We start from the raw sequence: 14,423 nt of genomic DNA, 5'->3' as shown, positions 1-14,423 counted from the left end.
TGGATTCACATCATCTTCAGGACTCTAAACTAGGATATGTGACTTTGCCCCTACTTGTGACTTCATTCCGTAATTCCCTAATTCTTGCCCTAGCCTACAGTCATTACGAATTATTTCCAGATTTTCCAGTAGTCCATGCTCTCATATTATGTACGTTGGTCATATTCCTTCCTCTTCCTAAGGCAACTTTTTGCATCTTCTGTGTTTGGTAAACTTCTATTCAATCTTCTGAAATCAAAGATTGAGCTATGGAATCATCTCCTTCTGAAATTTTTCTTTTCCAGAATGTTTCCATCACTTCCCTACTGAATCTCATTGTAATACTTAGTTGAACTGAGTGTCCTGACAGAGATATGCATTTTAGGTCTTACATACAGCACCTAGTATCATTCCTGGCACATGGTAGGCAACCATTAACAATTTTCAAATTAATAAAAAACTAAATAAAAATTAAAAACTAAATATTACAAAGAAAAAAAGGTAGTACAGTTATAGGGCTCTTTGAACTTTCAGGTTATGGGGAAAAGTCTTGAAATTGAATTTTCTTTCTCAAATTTATTTCTGAGATATTTATCTTTTATATAGGCAGGGTAAGATAAGGAAAAGACTAGGCACTGGCCCAAGGGCTTAGAATTTAAATCCTAAAGGTTAATCCGAGATTTGGGCAATGTCCCTCTAGGATATAAGAAAGACATTGCTTTGGTGTTAGCTTTGTTTCCAAATACTGCTTTATTTAAATAAGATAATTGAAAATGTGTATTGACCCTTAAATTTATGGCAAAGTCATATTCCAATAACTTTTCCTTTTTTGTATATTAAAAAACCTAACAGCTGTGGAAACCATTCTTGCTTCATCTCAATAGTGCAAAATGATTTATTTCAATAGTGTAAAATTCTCCCTTTTCAAAAATTCTTGAGAGAAAATCCAATGATACCTACTACACTGCAATGAAGTACTGGAGAATTATTTGCAGTGCTGATAAACATTTATTTATCTTTTTATTTATTCCAACAGTAATCACTTTATTTGTAGACTCAAATGAATTTTCCATGTGTACATGATGAAACTTAGAAGATATGGGGATTAGAAGTCTTTATTGCTGGGGTGCCTGGGTGGCTTATTTGGTTGGACCACCTGACTCTAGACTTTAATTTTGACTCAGGTCTTGATCTCAGGGTGTTGAGTTCAGGCCCAGCATTGGGCTACACACGCCCACTTTAAAAAAAAAAAAAAAAGTTTTTACTGCGAATTTTCCTAACTGTAACACTCCAGCTAAGCAAGTTTACAACCGCTCAAGAATACTAGTAAAAACTGAGTAAAGACTTCCAAATCTTTTGCTTTTTTCTTTTTTAAAAGATTTTATTTATTTATTTATTTGACAGAAAGTGATCATAAGTAGGCAGAGAGGCAGGCAGAGAGAGAGGGGGAAGCAGGCTCCCTACCGAGCAGAGAGCCGGATTCGGGGCTCGATCCCAGAGGCTCCATCCCAGGATCCCGGGATCATGGCCTGAGCCGAAGGCAGAGGCTTAACCCACTGAGCCACCCAGGCACCCCCCCCAAATCTTTTTCTAATTAAAGACAAACGGTTACATTTCTGACGGAATGGGTTACACTACATTTTCAAAATTTAGTTTTATATTTTAGCTATTGCCTTAGATGCCACATGAAAGCTCTATAAGGCATTTTTCCCTAAAACTGGTGTATATATCCTTAAAAAATGTTCTCCATGTGCAGTGAAATACGTAAGTTCACCACTGGGAAAGAACCCTTCTTAAAATCTGGCCAATGTTGAGTCAAAGATCTTAACATATAACACATACGATTTTGTGAGCACTGACCGACGGACCAGAATACGTTAAAGGGAAGTCCTGGAAGCTTCTCTCGGGAATACTTAAGATAGAAGGCCTTGAAGTGGGAAACCGCAAGCCTAGAAAAACACTACATGTCCCGGCATGCTTTGCGACTACCAGCGACCATAACTCCCAGAATGCATTGCTCGTGGCACGCAGGAGTCCCTTGTAGCTGGGAATTGTAGTTCTCTCCGGTCGTCTGCATCGGTATAGGCGAGGGTGTGTGGTTGCTTACCTAGCCGAAGGACATCAGGCGTATTCTTCCAGTTCTTGGAAAAGTGGAAACACTTCGAGACACTAGACTGAGTGGTTTCATTGTCTTATCTCTCGGTTTCTACTTTACAGAGGTAACTTACGGAGAGGCTGAAATTCACGCAGCAGGACTCCACCCCTTCTTTCTGGGAGCGACCTAGTTCTGGTGAAGCTGTTTGTCCCTAAGCTCTCGCCGTAGTAGCCGCCGCCCATCCCTCTTTGTGTGCTTCGGAAAGCCGCGGAGCTAGTGGCTGCGACTCTTGGGAGTTGGGAGTAAAGGAGAGGGACGTTTCAGGCGGACGGACTCTTTCTCCCATCGCGCCAACTGACAGGTGAGTTGACTGTGCTAGCTTCAACGCTTTTCGGCCTTCTGTGTGTCATGTCCGGGCTCAAAGGGCGGTTTGGCAGTTCCTGCTGACAGCGCTGCCCGGCCCGGCTCCCGAAGGAGAGGCGGGGAGAGCCAGGTGCGGTGACTCAGGAAGGCCAGGGGAGACGAGACCACTGGTTTCCCTTCTTGATTCACCGGAGGATGGCCCGCAGAGCTTCGAGGCTTGCTGGCGCCCAGTGGCCTCCCTCCTAGACGCCGTATCCTGGACCGCGCCCTCTTGGTGGTGACCTCAGGGGAAAAGTGACTCCTTTCCACCTTGCCCCCATTTTATAAATAAAAGTCATTCGTACACGGCGTTGACAGCGCCTTCCCTTGCCGTGTATGTTGCAAAGTGCCCAAACGTGGAAGCTGTAGCACAAAATGACAGAGGCTTTCTCTTCCTTGTAGTTTTGAGAAAGTGAACTTGTCAGTCACGGAGCTTCCGGCCTGGGAGGATGAGCTGGTCAGACTTTGCTGTTGGGCTTTGACTAAAAGTATACTTACTTTGAATATATTTGATAGTTAATCATGGTAAATTTTGTTTTGTTTGTCCTGAATAGTATTACTGTTACACGTCATTTACGGGAATTTTGTCTGACCGCATATTTTTTTAAATCAAAATTTTAGGGATGAATGCAAAACTGGTAATAGATTTGCTCTATGTCGTATAGCCTAAGAGCTCCTTAATGCCAACCCATGTCCTCTGTTTTAAGAGTCTGAGACATTGTGTGGGGTGCCTGGGTGGCTCAGTGGGTTAAGCCTCTGCCTTAGCTCAGGTCATGATATCAGGGTCCTGGGATCGAGTCCCACATCGGGCTCTCCGCTCAGCAGGGAGACTGCTCCCCCCATCTCTGCCTGCCTCTCTGCCTACTTGTGATTTCTGTCTGTCAAAAAAAAAAAAAAAAGAGTCTGAGACATTGTGTTAAATCTGGGCATGTGAAGAGCTAGCTTGGTGCTAGCTACTTTGTTCAATTCTGAATATTTACGTACATTTCTTTATAATGTTTTTCAAGACTTAGTAATATATATGCTTCCATATTTAAAAAGAGTTTATATGTTGTCTTTTGATAGCAGTGAACTACATGGCCTCTTGAGACAATTTTCTTCTTGAACATGTATTTTGTAAAAGAGCGCTACTTTTACCAACGTAATAATGATTGTAAATGATTATATGTTTTTTAAGGTCACGAACATGTCGGACAAAAGTGAATTAAAGGCAGAATTGGAACGGAAGAAGCAGCGGTTGGCCCAAATCAGAGAGGAAAAGAAGAGAAAAGAAGAAGAAAGGAAGAAAAAGGAAGTATGTTTTATTTTTTTAAGTAAACAATGTAAAATAATTGGATTTAATATCAAATACTTACACCTTTATGTAATACTTTCAGAATAGTTAAAAATCCAGCAGTTGTGACTGCAAATATGGCACTGTAGGTGAATTTTACTTTAAAGAAGCCAGGTATGTGAAAATGACAAAATTAATGAATTAAAATATGATTTTTTTACTGAATAAAAATATTTTGTATAGATTGATGCATTTTGAGGATTTGGTTTATAAAACTCAATCTACATATTTCTCTTCTAGGTGTATGTTTATTATATAAATTAAGGGACATCTGCCTTGTAATAGCTCATAAAACATGGCATATATATTATAACTTAGTTTGGAATTTGAATTTCCTTATCTGAATGCTTTGCTAGTCTGCACTGCTAACAATCTGTCAGAATAAATAATAGAAAAGAGAAATATATAATAGGTTATTTAATTGATTAGGGAATTTGTTATCTCTTTCATTATGAAACATTTTCCTTGAAATATTTTTGCCAAGCAGTAGGTCTGATATTACCTTAAGGATAGACCAGATAGGTATGTCTTCTGATTTTTCACATCACCATTTTGTCATGTATGGCAAATATACATTGACTCTGAGCTAGAGATATTTTACTTGTTGCTGTATGGATATGTACATTTTTCCCAACTATTTGGACAGATTTGCATACTTTTACCACAGGTATGTTTTAAATTAATATGTTTAAATGATCAGCATAAGATAATTTGTCCCAAGTGTGACATTAGTACCAAGGTTTCTATTTGATTGCCAATAACCAAGATTTCTAGAAATCTCTTAAGGGAAAAGAAAAATCAGAAAAATTAAAAGTACAATTAATATGCATGCAGCATTTTTATGATGCTGTAAAGGCCTTTGAAGAATTTTCTAATTTATTCTGAACCTTTCTGTGATATATTATTGTAAGAAAGTTGGAGGTTTAAGTTAGCTCTTTGATTAAAAGTTAACTGATAGAAACATGTCCGATTGAAAAAAAAAAAAAAAAAAGAAACATGTCCGATAGAGCCATTCCAAAGTAGTTTCTATAGCCTTAAACCCTTCAGTGCTGAGAGCGTGTTTGATTTTTGTTTTCTAAGATGGCCATAATTGGCATAAATAGTCTAGGGATATCTACTATATGATTTATAGATGATTTAAAAGTTATAAAACATTACAAGAGATAACTTAATAGTATTAAACAGTGAGTCTACTAATACATTGCTATATATACAGGTAAAGTGTCAACTTGATAATAGAGCCTGTTTGGCTATTGTGATGAAGTCCACTGATGACTTTTTTTTTTTAAAAGACACAGAGGGAGGTGTTTTGTTTTGTTTGGTTTGGTTTGGTTTGGTTTTATTTATTTATTTGACAGAGAGAGAGATCACAAGTAGGCAGAGAGTCAGGCAGAGAGTGGGGAGAGAAGCAGGCTCCCTGCTGAGCAGAGAGCCTGACACGGGACTTGATCCCAGGACCCTGAGATCATGACCTGAGCCGAAGGCAGCGGCTTAATCCACTGAGCCACCCAGGCGCCCCCACTGATGACTTTTTTAAGTTAAAGTGGTATCATAGAATATTATGATTGACAGAATTCACTGTGGATAATTGTATGAGTAATAGTTGTCTAGACAAAATAGACATCTGAGGTATATATAGAAAACTTTCCCTTGGAAGGCTTAAATTTCATTTGAGATGTTTTGGATGATCTGAGGTTATTGAGGCTTATCTAGTTTACCTGGAAGATTTTTGCTAAAACTATAAGTGACTGAAATAAAAGCTGGCAATAATTTTGATAACAAATGTTTTGTATTATGCAAAAGTGAATTTTAACTTTACCAAATTCAACCATCTTTTCATTGCCATAAAAATAAGACCTATAATTTAAAAAACAAAAATAAAAACCTTTTTCCAGGTGAATTTTTGACAAACATCTTTTACATAAAATTGCATAAATACAATGAAGACTTCAAACAGAAGTTTGAGGTATTCATACTTGATTTTCAACAAATCACATTGTCCATTTACTTAAAATTTGTTACCTATTAAGTAATTTTTTTATAGTGTTGTGGCATTTATATCTAAGCTTTTTTTTTTTTTTTAAAGATTTTATTTGTTTATTTGACAGACAGAGATCACAAGTAGGCAGAGAGGCAGGCAGAGAGAGAGGGGGAAGCAGGCTCCGTGCTGAGCAGAGAGCCCGATGTGGGGCTCGATCCCAGGACCCTGAGATCATGACCTGAGCCGAAGGCAGAGGCTCAACCCACTGAGCCACCCAGGCACCCCTACATCTAAGCTTGTGTGCCACTGGGGGAGGTTTCCACAATTCCTAACTGTGAATAGCAATTTCATACTGTAGATAAATAGAAGTTGGCTGGATTTTTACTAGAACTCTACTGGGAATGGTTTTCATGTAATGAGTGTAATGTGCATTCAAAACCAAATCACCCCCCCCAAGAGTAAACAGTGTTCATTCATTATTTAAAATATACCTTTTTTTGCAAGAAGAAATGTTACATAGCCTATGTAAATTTAAATTTTCAACTTTAAAAATAGACTGATCAGAAGAAGGAAGCAGTTGCTCCTGTGCAAGAAGAATCAGATCTTGAAAAAAAAAGAAGAGAAGCTGAAGCATTGCTTCAAAGCATGGGGCTAACTCCAGAATCCCCCATTGGTAAGGATAAGAATATACCCATTTATAAGAATAGATGTTATTCTTATAATATATATCCATTTATAAGAATAGATGTTATTCAGCTCAGATATATTTGAGATGAATACATTGACTTTAATATATTTTGCATATTTTTCTAATTTGTGTCTCTTAAAAATAATCTTATACTTTATTCAGAATTATCTTTTTTCACATGTGCCAACACATGGTTATTTTGTTTGTTTACGAGAGCTGCAAGATTAAGTGTACTTATTAACATACACTGAACAACCATTGGACTTCTCTTATTAAATCAGTAATTTATTTCAACATTTGTTGAACAAGTTTCTATGCCATACTGTATTTAGCTTAAAGATAACTCCTGATCTTAACTCTATATTTTTTTCTGTAGGTTAAAGAGAGGTATAGTGAATCAAAATTCTAAAAGTATGTTAGTGTTCAGAGATATAGGAGGGGAAGGAAAAGATAGCCTTCTGCTCTCGTTGCTAATAAGGGAAATAATATTGGTAGCCTTTTATGCAGCAGTTTGACTTGTTCTTTTTTGGGCCATTCATTTTGATAAGAGTACTAAACCAAAAAGCTGAAATAGTAGAGGTACTGAAGACAATCTAGTTACATGTCAGAAAGCATTAAACACTTACTTAAAATAATTCTAACCTGGATGCTGTTATGTAGTATTTTAGTTTGACATGGTCTTTGTCATTTAGGGTTAGTTTGTCGGCGGCTAATTCCATCTAGTTCGGGGAACAAATACCAGAAATAATAACTGCTGTTTGCCTTCGTGAACTACAACATAACTGTTTCTAGAGCTGATATTTCTAAAAGGTTTCAAGATGAAAAAGCTGGTTACTCTCATGGTCTGCTTCTTGTTACTTCTTTCAACTCATTTGCCTTTTCCGTAATGATAGCATTTGAAGATTGAAATATATGTATATGTCTTTATTTAATAAGTTTACATTCATATTGCAATTTTAAAAGTAAATGAGTGAGAACAGTATTGTTAATAAAATAGTAACTAAAGCAAGTTTCTCTTTAGTTGTGTAGTCTTTGATCAGTTTTTCTGTCGCTGGCTTTGTTTTCCTCCTGTGGGATTTTTTTTTCCCTTTTCTATTTTTAGTATTTCAGTTTTACTGAATTCACTTGCTCATATCTCTCAGTTCATGGCCCTCCTCCATTATCAAGTCTTGAAAGACCATTCTTCAGAGGTGTGTGTGTGTGTGAGTGTACGTGTTTTTTCCTTATTCCCCATCTCCAGTTCCATCCCCCTCCCCAGTCTTGCTTAAGTACCCATTTTTGCATTTTTAACATATGTGCTTTTAATCTGTCCTACCTGTGTTTACATACTTCAAGATTTCATATATATATGTGTGCATGTATGTTTTATACACATAAACACATTGTGTTATATGTATCGTTCTGTTTGTATCTTTTTGTTAAGCAGCATTTGAGACCTACCCATGTTGCTAAATACAGATCTAGTTACTTATTTTTGACTGATGCATGGTATTCCATTATATACCATATTTTACTTATCTGTTCCCCAAGTGATAGGCACTTAGATTGCTTCCATTTCTTTGCTATCACAGTAAACACTGCGAAGAATACATACTTTACTTTTGAGAACTGTGGAAGAGTTTCTATGGGATGTATGCCTAAGAATTGATTTGCTGTGTTATTGTGTATAAGCTTACTTTACATTTATTAGAGTCTACATACCACTCTCAAGAATGACTACAAGTTTACCCTCCCAGTGCCAGTGAATGAGAAAGTAACTATTTTACCATATCCACATCATCACCTGATGTTTTCTGACTTTCCAATTTTTGCCAACTTGAATGGGTATAAAGTAGTATACCAAAATGTTTTAATATAAATTTATCTGTTTATAGTGAAGTTAACCATTTCTCAAGTATCTATTATTTTCTCTTCTATGAGTTGCATATTCATGTATTTAGCCCATTTACTATTAGAATTCTTTATCTTGCTGCAGGAGTTCCTTGTATATTTTAGGGGAGGTCTTCTTTGTTGTAGTATTAAAAAAAAAAACTTCCCGGTCTATTACCTGTTAACTCTGTTTATAGTATCTTTCATGGAACCTAATTCTTCTTTTTAATGTGTTCAGATCCTTCATTTTGATTTTAGTTAGACCTGCCAATTATAACCCTTTTTTGTGCTTTTGGTCTTTTTTTTTTTTTTTTTTTAAGAAATCCTTTCTTTGAAGACACAATATATATTTTCCTACATTTTTTTCTGTTAGGCTTTATAATTTCAGCCTTTACCTTTAGATGTTTGGATTATATTTTTGAATATAGTATGAGTTAGGGATCCAATCTAGTTCTTCTCTATATAGTTAGCTAATTTCCTCAGTTCCATTTATTAAATAGTCCTCCTTTCTCCTTACTGATACTGATGCCAACTTTGTCATACAATCACTTCCCATATATTCATGACATTTCTGGGCTCTCTATTTTCACTGTTCATCCACTTGGTTTGATTCTATACTATTAACCCACAGTTTCAGTTACTCTGACTTAAGTATTCTGTGTAATTTTCTTGTACTGCCTGTATTCATTGGCAGTTATGATTTTAAAATAAATTGGACAGCTTTACCTTGTGATATTTTGTAGAATAGCTTTTAAAGGGTAGATGTTACCTGTTCCTTTAAAACTTGGTAGAATTCAACTGTAAAACTGCCTGGGATTACAACTTTTTTTTTTCAGGGGGTAGTTGAGAGCAGAGGTTATTCATCATTTTAAGTCCCTTTTAAGGTTGTAGTCTATTCAAGTTTTCTATTTATTTCTGTATTGGTTTGATTTTTTTAAAAAGCAATAATATTTATTATCTCTCATAGTTTCTGCCTATCAGGAATTTGGTAGTGGTTTAGCTGAGTGGTTGTGGCTCAGGGTATCTCATGGCATTGAAGTCAAGATGTCAGTCAGAGCTGCAGGCATCTGAAGGCTTGCCTGCTGCTAGGATATGCTTTCAAGGTGCCTTACTCACATAGCTGGCATGTTGGTGTTGGCTGTTGTTGGTGAAAGACCTGAGTTCCTGTCCACATGGGCCACTCCACAGAACTGCAGGAGTATCCTTGCAGAATGTCAGGTTCTCCAAAGTGAGCAATCCAAAGATAAAGAAAGCCAGGAAAAAGCCGTTATTTTTATGACTTACTCTTAGAAATGATCAGTTCTGGGGCACGTGGGTGGCTCAGTGGGTTAAAGCCTCTGCCTTCGGCTCGGGTCATGATCCTAGGGTCCTGGGATCGAGCCCCACATCGGGCTCTCTGCTCGGCGGGGAGCCTGCTTCCCCCTCTCTCTCTGCCTGCCTCTCTGCCTACTTGTGATCTCTGTCCGTCAAATAAATAAATTAAAAAAAAAAAAAAAGAAATGATCAGTTCCACTACATTCTTCTGTCAATTGGAATTCACAAAGAATTTGGACTTTCTTTAAAACTGCCAGAATATTTGCAACAGATTCATAGGTCTCTCATATTTTGACATGATCATATGCTTTTTTTCCCTTTTAATGTACTAATTTGATGATTTATAATGATAGCATTCTAATGTAAAAGCATGCTTACATTCTGGAATAAACAACTTAGTTATGAGATGATTTTTTGCCTTTTTTTTTTTAAAGATTTTATTTATTCAGGGACGCCTGGGTGGCTCAGTTGGTTAAGCCGCTGCCTTTGGCTCAGGTCATGATCCCAGGATCCTGGGATCGAGTCCCGCATCGGGCTCCTTGCTCGGCAGGGAGCCTGCTTCTCTCGCTGCCTCTGCCTGCCTCTCTGCCTGCTTGTGTGTACTCTCTCTCTCTGGCAAATAAATAAAATCTTTAAAAAAAATTTTATTTATTTGACACAGAAAGAGAGACAGCAAGAGAGGGAATACAAGTAGGGAGAGTGGGAGAGGGAGAAGCTGGCCTCCCGACGAGCAGGGAGCCTGATGCAGGGCTCAATCTCAGGACTCTGGGATCATGAACTGAGCTGAAGGCAGATGCTTAACGACTGAGCCACCCAGGTGCCCCGAGATGATTTTTTCTTATGCATTGCTGAATGCATTTGCAAATATTTTATTTAGGAGTTCTGCATATTTACTCAGAATCATGCATGTAATTTTTTTCCTTTTATTATATCTTGTCTGGCCATTATAATAGATATAATGGTTATATCTATAATGGTTAACCATATTAAATGGGTTGTGTGGTTATCACCTTCTTTTGTTCTCTGACAGATTCCTAAAGATCTTTCCAGTATTTATTTAAAATTAGGCTTGAAGAATACAGGATACAGATGAAGGCAGTGTCTACCAAACTTTTTTGACCGTAGCTCAAAATAAAAAGTACATCTTATATCATGACTTAGGATGGATACTTGTTTGTCTTTTCACTACAGAATGTATTTAGTCAATATTTTTAAATTATAGAGGTGTAAAAATACCGCTAGAATATTCAAGAGGATTTATTAAAAATATCAATCTCTTTTCCTAAAATAGACTTTTTTCTTTTTTTTTTTAATTCTGAAAAGAATTTTTTAAAAAAGCTATAGCTAATAAAATCTCTTTTAGCTTCTCATCATTGGTAGTTTCTTATTTATTTGGTGAGTTGACTGCTTTTTGTCAGAGATCCTTGAAAGCAGAGAATATAACATTTTTATCCCTGGTGTCCAGCACAGAATAGACACTTAAATGTTTGTGGGATTATTATTAGTTCATATGTCTTTCTTCTTGTAAGGCCAAATAAAAGCCATCTGCTTTAAAAGCAAAACCAAAATCTGATTGTTTAAATTTCAGAAAAAGCATAATGGAAATTGAAATATGACCATTTCATAAAAGAAGCATGGCTTTTTTTTTTTTTTAAACTAAATTTAAGTGGCCAGTCTTAAGAAAGTTAATTTTAGGTACAACTTTCAAGACATGTTATATTCAATATGGAGTTACTAAGCATTGATGATTGAAAAAAATAAAGTGAATCTCTTTTGTATGTGTAACTACTGTCTTAACCATCTTGTAAAGAGATGAAAACATACACTGCCAAGTATCCTATAGCCTGAGTCTGTATCAGTAGGCTGCAGAACATTGATTCGTATGATAGTTTATTATCAGGATTTTCTTTTACTAGGAAAAAACAAAAGAACTTTGCTAGTCAAAAACAAGAATTGCATCATTTATTTCCCGTGCAACCCTTGTGACTTTTGAATACCTTAAATCTCATTTTTTTCCACGGTGTTGAGAAATATTTGACATATGTCACTATGTAAGTTTAAGTTACGTTGTATGATGGTTTGATTTACATATATTATAAAATAATTACCACAGTAGGTTTAGTTAACATTCATCATCTCATACAGATATACTAAGCAGAAAAAAAAATTCTTCTCATGGCAACTTTTAGAATCTATTCTTTTAATAATTTTCTTACATATCATATAACAGTGTTTAACTAGAGTCATCATGTTGTATAGTATATACCTAGTACTTATTTATCTGATTCTTAGATGGAATGAGTGCTTTCTATGTACCAACTCATTTCTTCATTTTTAGCCTAATTTTAACAAATGGTTCTTTATAGTATTTTAATACCACAGGATTTTATTTTTATTAATTTCTTTAAAAAAATTTATCGGATGCTCTGAATTACATCGAAGAGAATAAAGGAAATAAAACATTTAGAGGTTAGTGGAGGATATTTAATCTTCATTATCAGAAGAAAAGGCCATAAAAAGGGAGAAATTAATATTTAGGAGAGTTAAGGTTTAAAGCAATACCTTTAAGGATGAAAAGAGGGAGTTACAAAAAAGTTAAATGTTACTATTCCAGGCTAAGAGTATCCACAAGGGGTTATTATTGTAGTGTGGGCTGTGTTTGAGTGGTAAGTATCCTAGATTAGCTAGAGGAGGCCTTACAACTTTGGGGTTATCTCAGAAGGTCACTCCTTCCCATTTCACTGTCTCATACCAGCTTGTACTCCCTACATTCACTTTCCTTGGCTGTTCACCTTTCCTAGGTTCTCCTTCCTGGCAAAAGCCCCGTCTTGCCAGAGGCTTTCTTCTACTCAAAAAATAATTGGGCTGTGCGTCATCCTTCATCTCTGAGACGTTTGCATAGTTCTGAGGCCACCTCAAACTTAATCCTAATCATAAATCTAGGTGCATTCCTAGGTGCTTTCTGGCTTAAAAATATCTAGGTGTTTCTTTGCAGGCCAAAAGGCAGCAATGTATGACTTTATATCCTTGGAAGGCCAAGATCTAAACTGGTAGGAAAGGCCTTCTTGATTGGGTTTTTGTTCTAGATAATTAAAGAGTCACAGTCTTTCAATATTATTTACACGATTGGTGAATGCTATGGTGTAGATTTGTCTTTCAGTTTACTCCATATTTCTCCTCTGGTTTTCAAAGAAGGAAATAAGTATCTTTGCTCTAAACTTCTAATAAGCTTAAAATTGTTCAAATACGCACGTATGTTAATATTAAATCTTTTATTTTGTGCTCTTTAAAGCCTTGTTTTAGGCCATATATATGTATATATATACATATATGTATAAACACACACATATATAACATATAATGAGTATACATGTTATGTATATATGTGTATATATACATATATGACTGGAATAAAAGTAATGTGACTTAATTGCTGTTCTTATTAAGCAGATTATATCTCAGATACTTGTTAAAAGCTAATTAGTAATGGCTTTTGTTATTTTCAAAGCTGGTTGGACTCTTAAACCACCTTTACAAATGAATTCTAAAATTGAGTCTTTTTTGAGATTTGAGGGGCTATGATTTCAGAGGTTTTTCTTAACCTCCCTGAATTCATGCTGTTTGTTCTTAGGGGTTGTTTGTTGAATCTGAGAGTATGGTGGCATTGCCTTACTGTGCAATTACTGTAATCTTTGATTTTTCTAGACTAATTAGGTTGCAATATGGTAGTGACCAAACAACACTACCATTCCATTTTTTTCTGTTAATATTACTCCTTTTTCAATAATGGTAATTTTCTTTTTCTAGGTTTGTCTCTTCTGTAGTATATGTTATTTATTATTGCAAGATGAAGTGGGTGAGCCAGATAATAACTTTGAGTCTTTAATGAGTTCTTCCATAAACTGGCCTGAAAACTATCTTTTGTGAGAAATGATACAGTTCTGGGATGGAGGTTTTTATTGAATTACAGATGTGATGCCATCGTGATTAATTTTGCTTCTGGCTGATAAACTATGATAATTTGGTAGTATCACCCCTGTAATTTATTTTTTATCTCGGTAACTTTTATTTCTGACACTTTTATTGGCTAGGTTCGTATATTTGTGTACATATAATTACTGTTTAGCTTGTTTCCATAAAGAATTTGAGGTAACATTTTTTTATATTTTAGTTTTAACCAAGTAAGATACTATTTATTTCTGTATCAGTTAGGACTTAGACTAGGGAAAGCCTCACATTGAGAAACAGACAAAAAGATGAGGAATGTAGCCTAAATGAAGTTAAGAGACATTAATGTTCTTTTATTTTAGATGCAGATCATATTTAGCTACTTTGAGTTGTATACACAGCACCTAACACAGTGCCATCCACCTGTGAACTATGTGAAGGTGATCTGATTTTATCATTGTTTCTGAGAGATGTAGTCACAATATTAGAAACATTCAATTATGTTTTTATAGTCTTTGGAATTTAAGCAAAACTTAATCACTGTATCTCAGGAAGCATTCTAGTTATGATTTTCTTTCCTCTGATCTTACTATTGGTTACCAGTAGAATTTGCCATTGGAAAAATAAGGATGATTAGTTTTGTGCCTGTGTTTAAGATGTAATTCATCATAGGGACACCTGGCTAGCTCTGTCAGTAGAGCATGTGACTCTAAATCTCGGGGTTGAGAGTTCATGCCTCAGGTTGGATGTCGAGTTTACAGTACCAAAAAAAAAAAAAAAAAGGCAAAAGATGTAATTTATCATACTATACTTG

The 14,423-nt window shown here is 35.8% G+C and overlaps 1 protein-coding gene across 3 annotated transcripts in view; it reads left to right on the top strand.

Moving 5' to 3' along the window:
• Positions 1-14,423, top strand: part of DYNC1I2 (dynein cytoplasmic 1 intermediate chain 2) — a gene marked incomplete at its 5' end in the record, with an annotated part of 146,639 nt that overhangs the window by 90,038 nt on the left and 42,178 nt on the right. For 2 of the 3 annotated variants that reach the window (XM_080798521.1, XM_080798520.1), the window contains 2 exons: positions 3,624-3,770; positions 6,346-6,463. In XM_080798521.1, the coding sequence (XP_080654647.1) occupies positions 3,624-3,770; positions 6,346-6,463 (265 nt within the window). Of the gene's footprint in view, positions 1-2,196; positions 2,436-3,623; positions 3,771-6,345; positions 6,464-14,423 lie in introns of those variants that run through there. The other variant, XM_080798522.1, reaches the window with a different exon arrangement.

The sequence above is a fragment of the Martes martes genome, assembly GCF_963455335.1.
Source record: "Martes martes genome assembly, chromosome: 3".
NCBI lineage: Eukaryota > Metazoa > Chordata > Mammalia > Carnivora > Mustelidae > Martes > Martes martes.
The sequence above is the reverse complement of the archived record's forward strand: the minus strand, read 5'-3'. Positions and strand labels throughout refer to the sequence as shown.